Source organism: Physeter macrocephalus, chromosome 1 (assembly GCF_002837175.3).
Source record: "Physeter macrocephalus isolate SW-GA chromosome 1, ASM283717v5, whole genome shotgun sequence".
NCBI lineage: Eukaryota > Metazoa > Chordata > Mammalia > Artiodactyla > Physeteridae > Physeter > Physeter macrocephalus.
This window is the reverse complement of record NC_041214.2, coordinates 93,733,131-93,756,314: the sequence shown is the minus strand read 5'-3', so window position 1 is coordinate 93,756,314 and position 23,184 is coordinate 93,733,131. Positions and strand designations below refer to the sequence as shown.

Here is a 23,184-nt window from a genome sequence, read left to right as displayed (position 1 = left end):
AACTGCCACATCCCTCTAGTAAACACAGTTGTAAATTCTGTCGGTCCTTAATGGAGACAGATGACACAACATCAAACTTCTTTTCCGACTTAATCTGCACCCTTAATTCAGCAGTTTCGGAATTGTCTGTATCTGGTCAGTAGGAGAAATAAGGTAAAGCAGTGGATGTATCTGTACAAATCCATCACTACTACTGAAAAGAAGCCTTCAAAATATATGCCCTAACATAATGAGTTTAAGAGCACCATATTTTCACATGATGAAAAACATTTTTTTGAATTTTATTTTATTTATTTTTTATACAGCAGGTTATTAGCTATCTATTATATATATATTAGTGTATATATGTCAATCAAAATCTCCCAATTCATCCACCACCCTCCCCCACCCTGCCACTTTCCCCCCTTAGTGTCCATACGTTTGTTCTCTACATTCACATGATGAAAAACATTAAAAAAAAAAATGAACTCTGTTCTAACACTTGAGAAACTGCAATGGTGACAGAGGCAGTATTATTTTCTTTACACAGAGCTTTACATGTGATTAAGAAAAGTTCAGCAGATTAGAATACAGATTAGCTGGAGATTAACTCTAAGACATTAGAATCTAGAATTATGAAGCTAGGAACTTCCTCAGAATAAAGCAGAGAATCTTCTTCCAGGACTGCAGCAGCTTGCTCTCATTGGCCTGACAGCCATATCACCTGGATTCTTTTTATCTTCGAGACTATGGATGGGTTACTTTTAGCCACAAGAGACTCTGGGTAAGGTTGCACTCACTGGCCTCAAAGGTAGAAAAGCTGGTTCATGATTAGTACCCATCTAAAATACTTGACCCCACAAAAACTATGACAGGACTGATTTTCCTTCCTCTCTCCAGGGTAGGACAGGAAAATTCTATTACTCTAGAGTGGTTAGGAATTACTATTAGTGAAGGGAGTGTAGAAGAGGATTAGATTCCCTCTTGGAAAAGAAATCTTTTATTTATTTATTTATTTTTTGAGTCTTTGTTGCTGCACGTGGGCTTTCTCTAGTTGCGGCGAGCGGGGGCTACTCTTCGTTGCGGTGCATGGACTTCTCATTGCAGTGGCTTCTCTTGTTGCAGAGCATGGGCTCTAGGCACACAGGCTTCAGTAGTTGCAGCACGTGGGCTCAGTAGTTGTGGCTCGTGGGCTTAGTTGTTCCACAGCCTGTGGGATCTTCCCGGACCAGGGCTCAAACCCGTGTCCCCTGCATTGGCAGGTGGATTCTTAACCACTGCGCCACCAGGGAAGTCCCTTGGAAAAGAAATCTTTACACTAAATTCTGGAAGATACGATGTAAAGTCATATCTTAGCTGCCAAGTCCCTTGCTTTCAGGCAACCACCTCAGTCTGTAGGTCTGGCCCACCTCTTTTTTAAAAAAAAAATTAATTAATTAATTAATTTTTGGCTGCATTGGGTCTTTGTTGCTGCACGCAGGCTTTCTCTAGTTGCTGCGAGCGGGGGTTACTCTTCGTTGTGGTGTGCGGTCTTCTCATTGCAGTGGCTACTCTTGTTGCGGAGCACGGGCTCTAGGTGTGCCGGCTACAATAGTTGTGGCACGTGGGCTCAGGAGTTGTGGCTCATGGGCACTAGAGCGCAGGCTCAGTAGTTGTGGCGCATGGGCTTAGTTGCTCCGTGGCATGTGGGACCCTCCAGGAACAGGGAACCCATGTCCCCTGCCTTGGCAGGTGGATTCTTAACCACTGCGCCACTAGGGAAGTCCTGGCCAACCTCTTAATCCACCTGACTTTGTTTGTGATTTAGGAAACCAAGAGAGAAGTTGCTTTTCAATTTTGCTTATAATTCCCTGCCCTCAACTTGCGATGTCCTTCTCTTATCAAACCATTTTTTAAAAAATTATTTATTTATTTATTTGGCTGCGCCGGCTCTTAGTTGCCAGCACGCGGGATCTTTGTTGTGGCATGTGGGATCTAGTTCCCTGACCAGGGATCGAACCCGGGCCCCCTGCATTGGGAGCACAGAGTCTTAACCACTGGACCACCAGGGAAGTCTCCTCTTATCAAAACTTATCTCTTCTTAAAACCAACCAAGTTCCCTCTAATTTTTTTTTTTTAAGTAAAGTCTTGCCTGACAAGTTGGGTCACAATGATCTATAACCCATTGTTTCTCTAGGATATAACTTACTACATTTTATTTTTTTAATTTTAAAATTAATAAATTATTTAAAATTTAAACAATATATTGTGGGATCTTTCCATGTTAGACACAGATCTATATGATGCTGCTCCTAGGGGACACAGATAGCGGCCACGGATCTAAACCGAACGGAAGTTCTTACGTTTTAAGTTTGAAAACAATGTGGAGAGAAAATTTGGTTCCTTGCAGTGCTTCCAACCATTTCTTCATGTCATGACACATTTAGAAAATGCTAATATTTATACATTAGCAAATGTACAAATGGAGTAAATGGAAGAGCCAGGCCAGGGGCTCTGGCTGCTCTGAGAACTGAGGGGATCACTATCTCAGTGCACCTGTACCCTTTTGGCCACCCACCGGTTGGGAAGTTCTGCAATAAAGCAAAAATTTCCCAGTGGCCTAATATTAAACAGGGACGGAGTGTGGGGCTCATCTTATGCTGACCTATTGGACAAAAGAGCCAAATATTAGATCTCTAAATAGTTAAAAGAAAAATGATTCATAAAGAAGAGCTCTAAGGAGGGAAATTTTTTCCTTGGGAGATTACTTGTAAAAGGAAATATAAGACAGAAATTAATCTTTTTTCAATAATAATATAGAAATACATCCTATTTTACTTTACTACACAATGTCAACATTGGGTAAACAATTTAACTTGGTCAGTATTGTATGCAATGCAGCTGTATGGCCTTGTGAAGGAAAGACAAACAGTGCTCTAATTTACCAGTATGTTGAAAATGCTACATTTTCATTCCAGTTCTGGACAATAAGATGATGCTGGTAAGAGTCAATAATTGGAATGCAAAGGTTTCTGATAGGGAAAATTAGGCAATCAAGAAGATGACATAGCCTTAAAAGTAACAGTAACATTTATACGGAGAATATTAGTAGCTGGGAGAGCAAAAATAACTCAGGGCTTTAAGCAGAATGTCCTCAGTTTAGTGCCTTTTGTGGGGACTTGGGGGGTGGTGAATAAGCATAAAAATGCTAGAAAATATGGAAACATAAATTGTTTTAAGGAGGGAATTAGGTATCTTAAAAAACCCCATTTGAATCCAGTAGCTTTCATCCTTTGCTTAGATAACATTGGTGATAGAATAAACATGTCAGCAGGCCTTGAGCAATTATACCAACAGATAAGAGAGATCAAAACAAGTAGTATTCAGGCTGTGAAGTTTAGGATGAAGGAATAAAAGGACAAAGCATTCTACAAAGAATTTAAACTCTCATAATACATAAATTAAGTTTAAAAATAACTTAACTGAAGCCATTACCTTATCAAAAAACCTACTGAGCTTGACAGCATTGGAAGAACCTGCAGCTAAGTACCGTGGATTTGTGCAATCCTAGAAGATAAAACATAAGATCCACAATTAAATGTTAGGAAATATAAGCTCTTTGTGAGTCATTACTGTTCCTCTTGCACATTTCTATAGTAAAACATTAGGCATAATACTCTCATAAAATATTCAAGTAATTTTCAAATTATGATGCACAGAGCAAAGAGGAAAGTGCTAAAGGAAGGTGAGGCCACTTACTCTTTGTTATTTAGGCAATTTTAGAGGACACTGAACCACTGTATTCATCATCAAATAATTCATAAAGGAAGACAGGATTGTTAATGTCTTACTAACAACAAAACCAACATACTAATTAGGTGACCTGCCTACATTTACCTTCAAAAGCAGAAATAGAGCTATTAAAAACAGACAACACTTTTTTTTAACATCTTTATTGGAGTATAATTGCTTTACAATGGTGTGTTAGTTTCTGCTATATAACAAAGTGAATCAGCTATATGTATACATATATCCCCATATCCCCTCCCTCAAGCACCTCCCTCCCACCCTCCCTGTCCCACCCCTCTAGGTGGTCACAAAGCACCGAGCTGATCTGCCTGTGCTACGCAGCTGCTTCCCACTAGCCATCTATTTTACATTTGGTAGTGTATACATGTCAATGCTACTACTCTCTCACTTCGTCCCAGCTTACCCTTCCCCCTCCCCGTGTCCTCAAGTCCATTCTCTACATCTGCTTCTTTATTCCTGTCCTGCCCCTAGGTTCATCAGAAATATTTTTTATTTATTTTTTTTAGATTCCATTTATATGCGTTAGCATACGGTACTTATTTTTCTCTTTCTGACTTACTTCACTCTGTATTAGATTCCATATATATGTGTTAGCATACGGTATTTGTTTTTCTCTTTCTGACTTACTTCACTCTGTATGACAGACTCTAGGTCCATCCACCTCACTACAAATAACTCAATTTCGTTTCTTCTTATGGCTAATTAATATTCCATGTATATATGTGCCACATCTTCTTTATCCATTCATCTGTTGATGGACACTTAGGTTGCTTCCATGTCCTGGCTATTTTAAATAGTCCTGCAATGAACATTGTAGTACATGTCTGTTTCTGAATTATGGTTTTCTCAGGGTATATGCCCAGTAGTGGGAATTGCTGGGTCATATGGTAGTTCTGATTTTAGTTTTTTAAGGAACCTTCATGCTGTTCTCCATAGTGGCTGTATTAATTTACATTCCCACCAACAGTGCAAGAGGGTTCCCTTTTCTCCACACCCCCTCCAGCATTTATTGTTTGTAGATTTTTTGATGATGGCCATTCTCACCGGTGTGAGGTGATACCTCATTGTGGTCTTGATTTGCATTTCTCTAATGATCAGTGATGTTGAGCATCCTTTCATGTGTTTGTTGGCAATCTGTATATCTTCTTTGGAGAAATGTCTATTTAGGTCTTCTGCCCATTTTTGGATTGGGTTGTTTGTTTTTTTGATATTGAGCTGCATGAGCTGCTTACAAATTTTGGAGATTAATTCTTTGTCAGTTGATTCATTTGCAAATACTTTCTCCCATCTGATGATATCTCATTGTAGTTTTGATTTGCATTTCTCTAATGATTAGTGATGTTGAGCATCCTTTCATGTGTTTGTTGGCAATCTGTATATCTTCTTTGGAGAAATGTCTATTTAGGTCTTCTGCCCATTTTTGGATTGGGTTGTTTGTTTTTCTGATATTGACCTGCATGAGCTGCTTGTATATTTTGGAGATTAATCCTTTGTCAGTTGCTTCGTTTGCAAATATTTTCTCCCATTCTGAGGACAACACTTCACTTTTTAGTACTAGTTACTCACCAGTGCTCAACTAACTTAAGTACTATGAAGTTCTTAGGAATAGTAGGAAGCATGAAAATAAAGAGCAAGAGAAAAAAACCAACAGAACAGTGGCCAGGGATTTCTCACTCACTGAATGCAAGGCACTACATCTCTTGGTAGGCCATAAAGATAATAAGAAACAATAGATATATTTTTTGGTTAAAATAAACAATAGAAAAGTTTATTTAAAAATATCATTAAATATTATTTTTAATAATAAATAATAAACAACAGATATATTACTATTAGGATAAAAATAGGAAAAAATGGGGCTCTAAAGAGACAAAAGAATCTGAAACATTATAATGAAGTGACTAGTACATTGCAATGATTAGCAGACCTTAAAAGGTTTACTATCTCTTTCCTGGAATTCCAATGTTGAACTGCCTTAGCTTGTCATCATTGACTTGCCAACTCAAGAGATTGAGTACTTTGATTTGTACCTCAAATGCCACCTAAGACCCAACCATGGGGATATCATATAGGCTCCTTTGCAAGGATAGCATTTATTTTTTCAGTTATAGATCACCTGTGTCCCTTGGGAAATCACTGAAATTATTGTTGTTGCATTTATTCTGATTGTAATCTCTAAGCCCACATGATTCCTTTCCAATGCATTTTGTAACAATCCCTATTTTACCAATATACAACATTCAAGGCTCACATTTTAAATTCTGACAAGAAGCTGTACATTTTCCAAAACCACAAAAGAAAACAGAGACTACAACTTTTCAAAGATCATAGAGTAAAAGAAAAATCAGAGGTCTTTGAAGCCAGCAGGCTCTGAATCTGAGTATTTATCCCAACATCTCTAAATTGTGTGACATTGGTTAGGTTACTAAACCTTTAAAGTTGAGCTTATTCATTTGTGAAATGGAGATAGCAATACTTAACCCATAAGATTTTTGTGAAAATTAAATGAGATAATGCACGTCTGACACATAGTAGGTACTAAAATATTAGTTTCCCTCTTTCTTCATCCCAAGAAAATGCCATCAGATTGAATTTTCAGACACAAAAGCACCTAACATAATAAAAGATAATTCTATATATGGATTAAGCAGACTGAAATGTCATCGTGTAAACTGTTGTATTGGAAATCATGTTTGAACACATTTATACAGCAATTGAGGCATATAAAAGACAAACCTTAACTAGATCTGTATTAGATATGTTTTACAAAACAGATATTGATCACATAATCATCAGATTGTCAAAAGACTTCAGAGATGACTCCAAATAGAGCTAAAGTAATAAATACAAAAATTAAATCAAACATCAAACAAACAGACAAAACCTCCCAAAAACTTATTTCTAAGCCTCCACAATTTCAGGTTGACCAGGCTAGAGAAACCCTATGATTTTAGGAAGAGAATTTTAGATCTGAAAGAACTATAACTAACTGCTATTGATCATGGCGGAGGGCAAAGCCTGAAAATTGATAGCTCTAAATGCTTGCCTAAGCTTGAGAAAGAAACATTAACTAGGGAAGATGCTTCAGAATGATCACTTTGAAGTAAACACATAACAGGAAAATTTGTGTTAGACACAAAAAAACCTAATAGGATTTAAAAAAATAAGTAATCTCCCTGTTTATAATTTAAACAACTTGCCTTTTTTTTTCCAGGCACAAGAAAGCTTTGATTCTATCTTTGATGTATATAGTTATGTAAACTCTTACTTTTTAATAATTTTAAGTAAATTCATACAGTAACCAAAGATGCTAGCACTAACAGTGTTAGTTTTTACTTGAGACTTTATATTTACTTGCTGAGTCTTTTTGACTGTTACCTCTTTTTGAAACTCTTATCCAATTTTCCTCCTCATTTTTTCTTCCCTGCATCCTCAAGACCCTCTTGTTTCTGCTGTGTTCTTGAAGGTGTACACTGATAAAAGGCCATAGTATGTTGTATGTGAATTCTGTGAAGACCATGTTTGCCACTTGAGTACCTGTACATCTTGTTAACAATTAAAGATCGCCCTGACTTTGCAAGTAAAATAGGAAAAGCACATATCTAGATGATTGTCACAGAAACCCACAGGCACTGGAAACAGATGCATTCTAAAACACATTAAAAGTAAAATAGTATGTGTCTAGCATGTGTAAGCACTTAATAAATGCCAGCTACTTTTATTATTTAAAAAAAGTAATTGCCGGAACAAATTAAGTGTATTCAATGGTAAATTTCCCTTTGGAAACAGTGTTCAAACAAAGTAACCTCAGTACTTCTTCGACAAGGATATTATATATTCTATGTAACAGGAATTCTCTGGAATATGATGGTCCAGTGTTGACTACCTGGGCATTTATGCTGAATATTCCATGGTGGCAGCTGAGAAAAATAAAGCACCTCCACTGCAAAGCAGAATGTAAAAAACAATGGAATGGCAGGCAGAAGCTGACTCAATTATGGGTGTACAGGTGGAGTTGAACCAAGCCACGTTCACCAATGCTGATTCACAGAGAAAGGGCATCAGAATCAGCTGAGTCATTAATTAAGATTACTGAGTCCTTCTGTCAAACCTTACAAATAAAAAGCTCCAGCTGTGGGGCACTTATTCAAAAATTTTCACAAATACTATAATATTGAATACACAGTCAGGTTTGAGTAATTGGTGATCTAGATGATTTCTAACAATTCTTTCAGCTCCGAGATACTAAATGTTAGGTGAAGGATAATTAAGTGGAAAACAGGCTTAATTGTAGAGCATGGGCTCTGGAGTCAGAGTGCCTGGTTTGACCTGTGTAACCTTGGCCTAATTACCCCTCTTTGCTTCTAGTCTTCGTTTTTAAAATGGAGGTACTTATAGTACCTACTTTATAGGATTGATGTGAAGATGATGCATGTGAGATAATGTACATAAAGCACTAGAACAGTGCTTGGCACTAATAAGTGCTTAATAAATGTTAGCCATTAGTGGTATTAAACTACCACCACCACGTCTGGAATGCCAGTGCACTGATATGTTGCAGAAATCCTACTTGCGAACAATGACATATAAACCATGACTGAAGCTGCTGGCCAGGATCATTCTCTAGGCAACACTAACTAGCTTATATGAGAACTTTTCTAGCCTTCTTAATGTCCAGTTCTAATTGGGCTAAATATCTCAGGAAGGGACTCAATCCATTGTATAAACTAATGCTTATACATTACTAACTATACATTAGTTTATATAAATTAATGCTTATGAAGCACTCCTAGTTTACAGTTTGTAATTTTCTCATTTATATACTTGTTTACCCTTTAAGGTAAATTCTGTAGTTTAAGAAGCTAAGAGGCTTTTCAAAAGCAAGAATAAAACAAAGTTTGAACATTCCAACAGGTCAGCATATAAGGAGGCTTTGCCCATCTCATAATCTATGTTGGCTACAATCTTCATTACTTTTTGGACTAGAACCCAAATGCCTGATTTCAAATATAAAGCTTCTTCTGTGAGAATATAGAACTTTCGAAGTCTTTGGTTTTGCCTTTACCTGATAATAATACAAACATGCATTAGTAAAAAATACACACCAAATTAATCTCTTCTGCATTGAAATCCTCAGCCAGGAAAGCAGTCCTAGTTAAAACTTCATGCCGCTTGGTTTCATGAATCTGATCCAGTTTAGTCCCTATTACCAACAGTGGGATTTGGTTATCAGCAAACTGTTCCCGGTCATAATCCCTGTGATAAATAATAATGAAGAGGAGAACAGAATTTACCTTTCTGATGTAGATGTGTAATATTTAAATGCAACAACTCACACTATTTTACAGATACTTCACTGACTCTTGCTCACCCATCACCTATAAACCTACTTTTCTCCCACCTACTTGTTCATTTTTTCAATCAATCCTCGCCATCTTTCAAGTTCCAACTATTAATTCAACTACTCAAAATCTGTCCTATGGGTCTTTATAGACTACTTGAATAAACTGAGTGCCCACCAGGTATATGAAAGTAGGTTGACGTGACTTCTCCCAAAGCTCTGTCTTCTAAGGCTAACAGCTCAGGAATTTTTCTGGATAGATGCAGAGAGTGGATTCAAACCTCAGTGGAGAGAAAACCCAGTACCCTAGCATGGCAGTCACGCCTTTTGCCAGAGGGGAAAATGTCAAGCTTCTGGGTAGCTTCTGGGGTATGCATAAGCTTTACACCTACCATACTCATTTCTGTCTATGAATAGTAAAGAAAAATAGATCATTTGAGGAAAATCAGAAATAGGAATGCTGAAGGCCAGAATAAATCAACCATAGGTGATGCTACAGCCTGGGGAAAGATGGATTCAACAAATGGAAAGGGAAAGAAAAAACTGAAATGCAAAATGAATAGTAAAACGAAAGAATTAAGTACCAAATAGTTGTTTGTCCTGACACAAGAGCTGTGGGAGGCACAGAACAGGTAGTAAGAATCGCTTAGGGTTAGTGGCCTTGGGTCACTGTCTTTCTATTACTGAAAGGAACATAGAGCCCAATGTTGTTCAATTAATATAAATTCTACTCACATATGAGAAATGAAACAGATTTGGATTTCTGACATATTATAAGCTCAGTTTATAACAGTCAGCAAAATCTGGTTGCAACACCTTGTGACAGTAAATCAATATTGCATAACCCAATCAATACAAACCAGGTGAGCATAATTTTTTTCCTTCCTTTGACATCACTCTTCTTTCTCTTTGAATAATCTAAATTGTGTTTGTGTGTGCGCCCACGCACTTACCAAGTCTTTTTGCCCTTCACAATAACCTTACAGAGCCTCAGTTACTGTTCAGCCTTGGAACAAAATTGTTTTGAATTATGTTACCTCCCATTTCATAAAAATACTATCATTCTAATTACTGCATCAAAGCCAACAACAGTTTGAGTTCAAGGCCTTTGATTCTTCTTACTAACATCAATGTTGACTTAGGAGACATGGTCCAAAACTGAAATTTGCTTTATTAGAGAATAAAGTTTTGAAAGTGCCCTCCTTTAGGACTTTTTCCCCCCCTATATTCTAACTCTGGCTTACATACCACTTTTTGTATATATTTTATCAAACATCATCTTTGATACACATATTTGTCACTTGCAGTCTTCCATAATCTCTTGCACATTAACATATATATTTATTGTATATATGTAACATAACATATATGTTGCACATATGTATATTTATAATCTGTTCTCTTATTTCTCTTTTTAGCTTTCCTTTTTCTCACTTTCTTTCATTAAATCTTTTTTTTTTTTTTTTTTTTTTTTTTGCGGTACGCGGGCCTCTCACTGTTGTGGCGTCTCCCGCTGCGGAGCACAGGCTCCGGACGCGCAGGCTCAGCGGCCATGGCCCACGGGCCCAGCCGCTCCGCGGCACGTGGGATCCTCCCGGACAGGGGCACGAACCCGCGTCCCCTGCATCGGCAGGTGGACTCTCAATCACTGCACCACCAGGGAAGCCTCTTTCATTAAATCTTACATCCAATTTGAAATTTGATCTCAAAATCCTCTTTTTCTTTTTAAATCATTAGGTAAAAAACAAGTGGGGAATTTTATCATGAATGGATAAGTCTGATAACACCTTAACATCACAAAGAGACAGATAACCAGGTATTGTATTATATGCTCGGTACCACTTAGGCAAAAACAAAAAACTTTGCATCTTTCAGGCCACTATATTTAACTACCATTATGAAGAAGATTAGGATTCAGAGAAACAAATAATGTTGGAACAATTGGACATTCATATACAAAAATCGACCTCAACCAAACCCTCACACATTATAACTAACTAAAAACAGATCACAGATCTAAAAGTAAACCAAAACCTGTAAAACTCCTAGAAGAAACACAGGAGAAAACCTGCATGATCTGGGATTAGGCAAAGAGTTGTTATACATGATTCTAAAAACATAATACATAAAAGAGAAATTAGACTTCATCAAAATGAAAAACTATTGCTTTGTGAAAGATACTGTTAAGAGAATGAAAAGACAACCTACAGACTGGGAGAAAGTATTTGCAAATCAAACATTTTACAAAACGTTATTTTGGAGGGTACATTCCTGGGATTGCTATAGCATTTCAAACCAACTGTGTAGTAATCTGGGCTTACCCATTTGTTACCAAGACTCCAGTTGGCACCAAATCCCTGTTGAGAGCTTCCAATGACCAACGATACAAGTTTTGGGATGACTTCTTATTTGTTAAGTCATGGACTAAAATAATACCTAAAATAACCCAAGAAAATAATGTCAATATTGTAACAACTCCTCTTCATTTCACAATTGGCAAGACATTAGGTTGCTTACTGAATGCATTTTGGTACAACTAACAAACTCAGACACAATTATTTTAAAATTTCCTCTGTAAGTTCTTGCAAATAATTATTTAAAAATAATTATCTAGGGCTTCCCCGGTAGCGCAATGGATAAGAAGCTGCCTACCAACGCAGGGGACACAGGTTCGATCCCTGGTCCAGGAAGATCCCACATGCCGCGGAGCAACTAAGCCCGTGCGCCACAACTACTGAGCCTGCGCGCCACAACTACTGAGCCCGCGTGCCCTAGAGCCCATGCTCTGCAACAAGAGAAGCCACCGCAATGAGAAGCCCGCACACTGCAACGAAGAGAAGCCCGCGTGCAGTAACAAAGACCCAACACAGCCAAAAATAAAAATAATTGAAATTAAAATTAAAAAAAAATTTAAAAAAAAAAAAAAAAAAAAAAAAAAAAAAAAAAAAAAAAAAAAAATCCAACGATACAAGTTTTGGGATGACTTCTTATTTGTTAAGTCATGGACTAAAATAATACCTAAAATAACCCAAGAAAATAATGTCAATATTGTAACAACTCCTCTTCATTTCACAATTGGCAAGACATTAGGTTGCTTACTGAATGCATTTTGGTACAACTAACAAACTCAGACACAATTATTTTAAAATTTCCTCTGTAAGTTCTTGCAAATAATTATTTAAAAATAATTATCTAAAAGCTTTTGTCAGTTATATAACTTAAAAAATTCTACAAGGGCTGACAGAATGTCATTAAACTTTTAGAATGTCTTTTCTTTTTTTCTTCATTCAACACTTAATGAGTGCCTACTCTGCCTGGTCCTAATTACAGAACTACTTCATCAATACAAAGAATCAAAACTACTTCAAGTATATAGGAAATTATATTCATTCAAAAAGGTTATTTTTTTCCACACTATGCATCTGTCATAGACATCATATATACACATATTACTTACACTCATTAAAATATTTAATAATAAAAATTTATTAAAATGGTATTGATTTAATTTGATACAATTCCTATTCTTTAGCTGACAAGATGTTTTCTTGTAGATCACCTGAACCTAATCAACTCAAAAGTCTAATCATTTAGTTCTTCGGATTAATGGCTAGCTATGTAAGCTTGCTCTACCTGTAAGAGATCTAGTTAACAAAGCAAGAGAAATATGCCACTAGAAGGACGTAGGAAAAGATAGTCAAGAAGTATGAATAGTAGAAAACAGATGGACTTTTAAGAGATTGAAAAATAGCAAAATGTAATAATGTTTAGAAATACAATTAAACAGAATCAGTTAAGATCCTAGACAGAAAGGTAAAGCAGGTTATTACAATATGATATTGACAAAAAAGGAAAAGCTTTAATGCCTAGTGAAATTTAGGGTACCATCTTGTGATCAAGAGACAATAGGTTTTTAAATCCCCAACCCTTGCCTATATTACCCAGATTCTGCTGTGAAGAGAGAATGTGAAACTGATGATTCTTCCGTCTTCAAGATGTAAGATATGTAAATTTGAAAAAGAAGGGCATAAGAGTTAGAATTATTTGGCTCCTCTAGTTTTTACAGACATTGTGCAACTAAGGTGCTTGTGCAAATTATAGTTGACTAGTTCCAGTTAGCTCAGATAAATCTGTATCTCTCCTGGGATCTGGAAAAAATAGAGATCTGACACTTGCCCCCGTGTCCAACTGCATTCACTCTACCTTCCTCAATGAAGGGCTCTATTAGGCCTTAAGGAAACATGAACAAGGATAGATTTTTAAAAAGGAATAAAGAGATACCGTTAAAGAATATAGCTAACATTTATTCAGTATTTATGTGGTAAATATTGTGCTTTACATGTGGCATCTAATTTGATTTTCAGAACAGTCCTATGAGGTAAGAATTATTATCTTCATTTTACACATGTGGAAACTGAGGCTCAGAGAGGTTGAATAACTTACCCTAGGTCACATGGTAAGTGGGGTAGCCAGAGTTTGAAATCAAGTATTCTGACAGTAAAAGACTGGAGGAAGGCAGAATAAAGTCACTTCAGGGCAAAGGAGTGGAAGATATTTTCTCCTCTCCTTATTTCATAGGTATAAATACCACAAAACTACGGGTGGGTTTGGTTGGGAGAGTGAAAAGATTACAAAGGCCTAAATGAGCTATTAGATGCACAGGGAGGAGTTTATTTTTTGAGGATCTCTATTTAAGGCTTTTGAGCTTTTAAGGGCATTGAGCACCTTTTTCCTTATTTTCCTTCTTTCATTTGGGCTGAGAGTTCCTGCTTTGTAGATTATGAGCTAGAAGGGACGGGACACAGTGAGGTCCAAAGGAAAGAAGTCAGGGTGATAGCTGATCAGAATATGTTCTAAATCTTTAAAAATAGAGAGGTAGAGACACTTTACAGGTTTCCTTTGGGGATTACCAGCCTCATTCATAACAGTTGGAAGAGGTAGGGTATTGAGGGAAGAAAGTTATTGCTAAGAATAGACTGCATTTGAATGGAGTGATCCTTATGCTCTGTTTCTTAGAAAACTAAGGATGGTAGATGGAGTAAAGAACCTTGAATGCTTCTACCAAGAGAAATGTTCCAGAGGTAGGCTCGAAGAACACAGAAACTGATTTTTCTTGCTTTTTCATTGAAGTATAGTTGATTTACAATATTGTGTTAGTTTCAGGTGTACAGCAAAGTGATTCAGATATATATATATATTTTTTTCAGATTCTTTTCCATTATAGGTTATTACAAGATATTGAATATAGTTCTCTGTGCTATACAGTAGGACCTTATTGTTTATCTATCTTATATATAGTAGTTTGTATCTGCTAATCCCAAACTCCTAATTTATCCCTCCCTCCCTTTCCCCTTTGGTAACCATAATTTTGTTTTCTATGTCTGTGAGTCCCTATTAAGATTGCTCTTAATAGGGAGTTTTTTTTTTTTTTTTTTTAAGAAACAGGAATATCTCTCAGTCTTACTTGTAAAACTAACATAGGATATATGAAGTTACTTCAATAATATTTAAGGAAGACACAAATCACTAATGGAGTGTAGGTATAGAAAAGATAACCAAATAAATATGGATTTAGATGGATTTCTTCAGTACTTACTAAGCTTACAACTCAGAATTCCATAAAGTTTCTAGGATTTGAATGGTCTTTAACTTTATTATTTATTTATAATTTTTATCCTAACTCTTTCTCAAAAAGATCTAAACAGGAAAAGTGTTATTTATCCAAATTTTTCTTTGCCAAATCGGATTGATATCAACTTTGACAAGTCATTTGACTGATATAATCCAAGTTTATCACTTGATCCTAGATCTAAATCAGGCTTCATTTCTTTCTCTCCTGCTCTTTGCAAGTCACCTAATACTATACCAGTCTTATCTTACTGTTTTTTTCATTTATATACATTCTATTAATACATGCCATTATCATGTACTTTATCATGTATCATTATGTCATATATTAATGTCACCATCTTAAACTGTGTTTTGTTTCATTTATGAATATTTTGTTTCTTCAATTAGATTGTGACACTTTCAGATAGAATTCCGAGCTAAATGCGACATATGTCTGAACTAACATGACTCATCCTATATTCTACAGTATCCAATGGCAAGAGCCTTCTCTACTTTTTTGAAGTATCTACAACACCTTATGATATGGGATAAGATATTGAAAGAGGAATATAAGTAATGAAGATGGTACTGAATAATTACAATGCTTATTTAATATAGAATGAGATCTAAGCATAGTATAAATGAAGGCCAATTAATAGCTAAGCATCTACCAGAAAGGAAGGGGTAAGATACCAAATCTTTTGGTACATCAATCAAAGAGAAGTTGAAATTATACTTCACAGTAAAAAAAAAAAAAGGTAAAAAATGAATTAAAGAAAAGAGAAGATAAAAAAATTCTATAGGTAAATCATAGGTGTCAGTAGTTTAGTTCCTGGACACAGAGTAGGCACTCTATGAACTGCAATTATGTCCTATTACACACCTCTACCTGGAAGTCTGCTCCAGGTGTTTGTATATCTATAACTGGATGAAATTTCTGCACCCCTAAAAACATCCTTAGGCAGCTTTTATAATTACACCTGACTCTAAGGAGCAGATGAAAAAGAATCTCAGTATCTCTGGGACATCTGGCTTAGACCATGGGACTCCTAATGGTATATACTCAGTTGACTGAAGAAACAGCACTCCCAGGGGACAGTGTTTTGGAAGGTTCCATGTTTTATGTCGAGTACCCAAATTATCTCTCAATATTTAGTTTATGACAATAATATAAATAGAAACACTTAGACAAAGAAAATATCTAATGTTCTGAAATACATAGTTAGAATCTAAAAAACACAACCTGGAATGTGATATGCAGATTTAAATTAAGAGTTGGGAGTATCTTAGATCTTTCTTAAATTAAGATGAGTCCAGCATTCCTCATCAGATGATCTGAGACCATTAATATATGGTAAAAATAAAAAATGTTTTACCATTTACAGAGTTGTAGAATACTGCTCTTGTGCTTTTCACACTGCTGGCACTGCCCACAGAGCCTCCAACATCCCAAAATTCTATATAGTAGGTCTTCTCTTCTGGGGTTCCTTCTTTGTAGTCATGAACCTAACAAATCAATCCATCAAAATAATTATTATAGCCACTAAGAAAACTCATAAACATCTTCATTCCAGTTTAAAGCACTGAACATTCCATATCAGCAGCTTACCCTCTGGCTCTCTAATCACCACCTCCTATCTTTGCAGCTTCCTCTCTCTAATACTCCAGCTCTAATAATAATCTTTGACCCCAAAGGTTCCTATAGTTCATGGATCCTAACACCTTCCAAAGTCCCCCCTTCCACTTCCAAACCTTCACTTCCTTCCTAACTAAGCATAAATTCTGCTATTCGTCATTTTAATCTCTCCTTTACCCCTCCCTCACATAGTATTCATTAGACAAAACTCCAGCCCTGATTATATCCACCTTTTCCTGTATTCCATGTCTGCAACCCAGCTAGTGAGTGTAATGTTCAGAAAAATATACATTCAAGCTAACTGGATTCATTTTACATTTTTTTTTTTTCCCCGTTACGCGGGCCTCTCACTGTTGTGGCCTCTCCCGTTGCGGAGCACAGGCTCCGGATGTGCAGGCTCAGCGGCCATGGCTCACGGGCCTAGCCGCTCCGCAGCATGTGGGATCTTCCCGGACCGGGGCACGAACCCGCGTCCCCTGCATCGGCAGGCGGACTCTCAACCACTGCGCCACCAGGGAAGCCCCTGGATTCATTTTAAATTCAAGTCTACCTTTGGAGCTCTCCTTCAATCAGTTCCATAGTCTATTTCCTCTTTTCCTCCCCTAGGTAACTATTTCACACTTACTCCTCTTTTTCAAACTTCCAATCTCTCTTCCTTGTCCTCAAGCACAGCTAATAATCTTGCTTCCAGAGACAGAAGCAATCAGAAGAGAACTCTACAACCTGCTCTTCCCTTATCTATCCACTCCCTGCATCTGTACCCATATAATCTGCTTTCCTTGCAGCTATTATAGATAAACTGTCTGTGTCCCTAAGGTCAAATCCCCTTCTTATACGTAAAATCCCATCCCTTCTTTCTTATCAAAGAGGTAGCTCTATCAATTCTCCCTTTCATCATCAAATTTTCCCTCTCTGTTGGATAATTCCCACCAGCGAACAACCATGCCATAATTTTTCCCATCTTAAAATAACCTTCTCTTGACCTCATGTCTTCCCCTAGCTGCCATACCACTTCTCTATTCCTTTTTACAGCAAAAGCGCTCCAAAGAGTTGTCTCTTCTCAACTGTCTCTAATTCTTTTCCTTATATTCTCTTTTGAACTCATTCCTGTCACACCTTTTGTCCCAGTCACCCCACTGAACTATTCCTTATCAAGGTCATTAATGGCTTCCACACTGCTAAATCCAACAATCAATGAACAGTTTCCATCTTACTCTACCATCTGATAAAACTGATCACTCCTCTTTCAATACTTTCTTCACTTAACTTACAGGATATCATACTGTTCTGCTTTTCTTCCCACTTCACTGGCTAAGCCTTTTCAGTCTCCCTTTGGGTTGTCCTCATCTCTCTACCCTCTTAATTGTTAGAGTGTTCCAAGGTTTAGTTCTTGGATATCTAGCAACACTTGCTCTTTTGACAATTTCATCTACTCTTATGATTTAAAATGTCATAAATACGTTGATGAATTCCAAATTTATATACATCCTGGAGCAGTCCCTTGAACCTCAGACTACCATATCACCTAACTACAATTTGGATGTCTAACAGGCACCTCAAATTTAACATATTTAAAAATAATATCCCAACCTTCCTCCCAAACCCATTCTTCTCCCAGTTTTCTCTGATTCAGTAAAAGGCAATTCTAGCCTTCTAGTTAGTTGAAGGGCCAAAAACTTAAGCGTTAACTTAACTCTTAACTTAAAACTTAACTCCTCTCATACTGCATATCTGATTTGTCAGCAAATTCTGTTGCTTTTGCCTTAAAAAAATATCCAAAACCCGTTCATTTCTCACCATCTCAACTATTACCACCCTCAAAGCCTCTGTCTGTCTATCTCTTTGCCTGAATTAATGTAATCATCCCCTAACTGATTTCCCCACTAGAGCCTCACCGACTCACTTTCCCACCACCCTCCATTTGTTCTCCATATAGAAGCTAGAGTGATCATTTAAAAATGAAAGTTAGATCATATCCCCCTTCAATTCAAAACTCTCCAATGACTTTCTTACTCAGAGTAAACTCCAAAATCTCTCTCTTTCTCATGGTCTAGACTCTATAAGAATTTACTGCTTATATTTCAGAAACAAAATCTGATATATGGCAACCTTATCTCTTAGAATATAGACAAGAGCCAGATTATAGTACGGTGATTCAGGGGTGTACATCAGAATCTTTCACGATTTTTTTATTTAGAAATATACATGCCAACAAAAGCAAAAAATAAACAAGTGGGACTACATCAAATAAAACAGCTTCTACACAGCAAAGGAAACCAGCAACAAAGTGAAAAGGCATCCTATGGAATGGGATAAAATATCTGCAAATCATACATCTGATAAAGGGTTAATATCCAAAATATATCAAGAAATAATACAATTCAATAGCAAAAAACCCAATTTAAAAAGTGGGCAGAGGAACTGAATAGACACTTTTTCAAAGAAGATAAATAGTCAACAAATACCTGAAACGGTGCTCAATATCACTAATCAGAAGGGAAATGCATATCAAAAGTGTGAGATAGCACCTCACACCTCTTAATATGGCTGTTATCAAAGAGACAAGAGATAACAAGTGTTGGTAAGCATGTGGAGAAAAGGGAACCCTTGTACACTACTGGTGGGAATGTAAATTGGTTCAGCCACCATGGAAACAGAATGAAGGTTCCTCAAAAAGTTAAAAATAGCACTACCATATGATCCAGCAATCCCACTTCTGGGTATATATCCAAAGGAAATGAAAACAGGATACTGAAGAGATATATGCACTCCCATGTTCTGTGCACAACAGCCAAGATATGAAGGCAATTCAAGTGTCTGTCAATGGATGAAGGAATAGAGAAGATGTGATATACAGCCATGAGAATGGAATATTATCCCATTATTCAGCCATGGGGTTGGTGGGGGTGGGGGAGGAAATCCTGCCATTTACGACAACATGATTGGATCTTGAGGGAATTATGCTAAGTGAAACAAGCCACTCAGAGGAAAAAAAAAAACAACTGCATGCTATCACCTATATGTAGAATCTAAATAAAAAGTTAAACTGATAGAAACAGAAAATAGAAAAGTGGTTGCCAAGGGTTGCACAGGGGTGGGGGAAATAGGGAGAAATTGGTATAAAGGTACAAATTTTCAGCTCTAAAATGAATAAGGTCTGAGGACCTAATTATAATATGGTGACTGTAGTTGACAACACTCTATTGTATAACTGAAACATGCTAAGAGAGTAGAACTTAAATGTTCTCACCAAATAAATAATAAATAAACATGTGAGGTGATGGATGTGCTAATTAACTGGATGGGAGGAATCCTTTCACAATGTGTAAGAATATAGTAAATCATCACAATATACACTTTAAATATCTTACAACTTTATTTGTCAGTTATATCTCAATAAAGCTGAAAAAAAAGTCATTAAAAAAAAGAAATATACATGTCAGACTTACTGAATCAGTAACTTTGGGGTCCAGTCCTTGGCATGCATAATTTGAACAATTCTCCAAATGATTTTGCTGTAACCTCTAGTTAAGAATTACTGATTTTATACAATGGAACTCTTTTGGTATCAGGAGGCCTAGACTATATTCATTGATTGCTACTAATTATCCTGATATCTTTGAGTCTCAGTTTCTTTGCTTATAAAATGAAGAAGTTATATTCTGTATATCAAATGGCTCTGAAATAACAGAAAGCAAGATAGCTGAATAGTTAAAATAGATGTCGTACAATGCATATATCAATATATATTTAACAGAATGCTTCATACTTTCTACTTATTCACATTTTTTTTGGTCCAAATCCTTTTGTCCAAGGAAAGCTTTAAGTAAATAAGATATTCTACAGATAGCCACATTGACATTAAGAGAAGACAATTAGCAGACTGGCAACAAAGAGGATAGGACACAAAAATGACAACAGCAAAATCACAGCAGTTGGGGACCACTGTGGATAATAGAAAGTAATCTTGTATACTGTGATAAAAGGTATCACTATTTTGCTATATGGCATAAATAACTGATAATATGTGAAAATGTTAAGTCATCAATAAAAAGGTTAAACTACATGAATTCTGTTTATGAAAGCAAGGAAATTTATAATTTATATTATCAAGATTTCTAAGCAAAACCACTGAAACGAACAACACAAGGTATTATAAGGAGTCAGTTACCTGGTATCAAAAAGCTCAACCACTTGAGTGAAGCTTTGTTGATCCTGCCACCCTCCCTGGCTCCAAAACCAATCAGAGCCAGTTAGGTACTCTTCTTATTTGCTCCCATTACATCCTGCACAGTTCTATCATTTCATTAACCACACTGTCTTATTTATCTGCCGATATCTCTTCTATTAGACTCTGAGCTTCAGAGCATGGACCATATTATTCATCTTGGTAGGCCTACAACATAGCATAATACCTGGCACATATTAGATGCTTTGATATGTTTAGTTAAATCAAGGAATAAATTCAGGATATATCATCCTCTAAGGTTTTATTACACTCAGTTTATTATTTTACTGAATTCCAGCGCTTCTCAAGTACAGTTCTAAGAACAAACTAAATCAGAACCAATAGGAAGGCTTATTCTAAAAAATACAGATTCTTGGACAACTCTTGAAGCTTCTGGGGTGGGGCTCAAGAATCTGTATTTTAAAGAAAGCTCTCTAGGTGATTCTCATACATAATTAAGCTGGGCAACCATTTAAGTACATCATTTTTTTCTCTAAAGTTATTTCAAATGTCAAATGTTTACAGACTGTAAACAGACTGTAACTCCTTCCAGAATAGCCACTATGTAATACAACTTCCAGGTGGCATGCCCTCTTAGCCTTGCAATGTACCAAGTCTATTAGCCAGCTCCCTTCTGGCTACACACACTCCCAAGCCAGATTCACCCACTCATCTGTACTCTTCACCACAAAATACCTTCCTTAATTACATCTTTTCATGTTTCCTTCCAGAATTAGAAGAGAAAGTACCCTTCTTTCTTTCCAAACTGGTGAATTAAATTAATTTTACTTAATTCAAATGTAATGAGTCCTAAGCACTTTAAACCGTGGCTTGTAGCTCGCAGCTATGACATAATATCTTTTATATGGGTGAGTGATCTCCAAGGGAAAGCCTGACATTTTAACAAGTATTGCTCTTGACACAATAAGTGGTGCGTACGTGCTATACTAAGAGCCCAACATGATGGGGGGTAATGCCAAACTGTAAGAAATGTGTTTTATATTTAAATCAGGTCATCAAGGAACGAATATTTAAAGTCATTACAGACTTTACAGCTATATAAAGAAGGATTTTTCTCAACAGGTAGCAAAAGTATGTGCTGATCATCAAATGGGAAAAGGAACCATACTGTAAATTTGGTACTTCTCATTTACTCACCTCTTAACTTTTCATTGGAAATCAAATCAAGACTAAGTATAAAAGGTTTTGTCTCATTTGAAGAGTTTATTCATTGTTTGTAATTTTTAAAAAGGAGAAACAAATTTAGTAAAGAAAATGATACACATCAGGAAAGAGCAGTGGATGTTGTAGATATTCTCTAGTAAGTTTGGTTTAGTATGTGTGCCTGTAGAACTATTATTAAAGAGAGTCAGGAAGGTAGGAGGTCTTATGAGAGAGTTGGGAGAAAAGACAGAAGGAAGGAAAAAAGTCAACAATGAGAGTGTAGAGTGTACCAGGGGAGTAGGAATTGAATTTGTCTCATTCATTGCTGTACTTCTAATTCTTTGCAGTGTCTGATACCCAGGAGGTATGCAATATATATAATGAATGAACAAATGAATGAATGAATAATATTATAAAGGTGTCTGCTAATTGCCTCTTCCTTACCAGTAATCTTGTTTTGCCTTCAGCCAAATTCATTTCCTCTATTAAAAAAAAAAAAACCCTTGGACTTCCCTGGTGGTGCAGTGGTTAAGAATCCGCCTGTCGGGCTTCCCTGGTGGCGCAGTGGTTGAGAGTCCACCTGCCGATGCAGGGGCATGGGTTCGTGCCCCGGTCCGGCAAGATCCCACGTGCCATGTAGCGGCTGGGCCCGTGAGCCATGGCCGCTGAGCCTGCGTGTCCGGAGCCTGTGCTCCGCAACGGGAGAGACCACAACAGTGAGAGGCCCGTGTACTGCAAAAAAAAAAAAAAAAAAAAAAAAAGAATCCGCCTGCCAGTGCAGGGACCACGGGTTCAACCCCTGGTCCAGGAAGATCCCACATGCCCCACATGCCACAGAGCAACTAAGTCTGTGTGCCACAACTACTGAGCCTGCACTCTACAGCCCACGAGCCACAACTACTGAGCCTGCACGCCACAACTACTGAAGCCTGCACGCCTAGAGCCTGTGCTCCACAACAACAGAAGCCACCACAACGAGAAGCACACACACTGCAATGAAGAGTAGCCCCCGCTCGCCACAACTAGATAAAACCCTCGCGTGGCAATCCAACACAGCCAAAAATAAATAAAATAAAATAATTTATAAAAAAATAAAAATAAATTTAAAAAACTCTTCACTTTCCCCTTCTATTCTGTACCCATCTGCTCCTTTATTTAACCTCTAAACGACTGATTTAAACCTCTGTTTCTATTTCCTCTCTGCCTACTCACATCATTTGGTTTCTGCCACTAACATTCCATTGCATTTTCAAAGGTCAGCACTACCTTCATCGTCACCAAATCCAATTTTTTTCTCTTCGTCCTTATATCTCTATATTATTTCATACTAAAAATCAATCTCTCCTTCATGAAATTCTCATCTCTTTTTTGCTCTTGCGGTATTTCATCATCTTGGCTATCCCTCCTATCTCTTTGATCAATCTTTCTCTGACCCCC

At 36.9% G+C, this 23,184-nt stretch overlaps 1 protein-coding gene across 1 annotated transcript in view; it reads right to left on the bottom strand.

The window, feature by feature from the left end:
• The window catches only part of RABL3 (RAB, member of RAS oncogene family like 3), a 38,761-nt gene that overhangs the window by 1,637 nt on the left and 13,940 nt on the right, over positions 1 to 23,184 (bottom strand). The window contains exons 3-6 of the mRNA XM_007104843.3: positions 16,096 to 16,225; positions 11,431 to 11,545; positions 8,874 to 9,024; positions 3,454 to 3,525 (exon numbers count right to left, since the gene is read on the bottom strand). Of these exons, the coding sequence (XP_007104905.1) occupies positions 3,454 to 3,525; positions 8,874 to 9,024; positions 11,431 to 11,545; positions 16,096 to 16,225 (468 nt within the window). The remainder of the gene's footprint in view (positions 1 to 3,453; positions 3,526 to 8,873; positions 9,025 to 11,430; positions 11,546 to 16,095; positions 16,226 to 23,184) is intronic.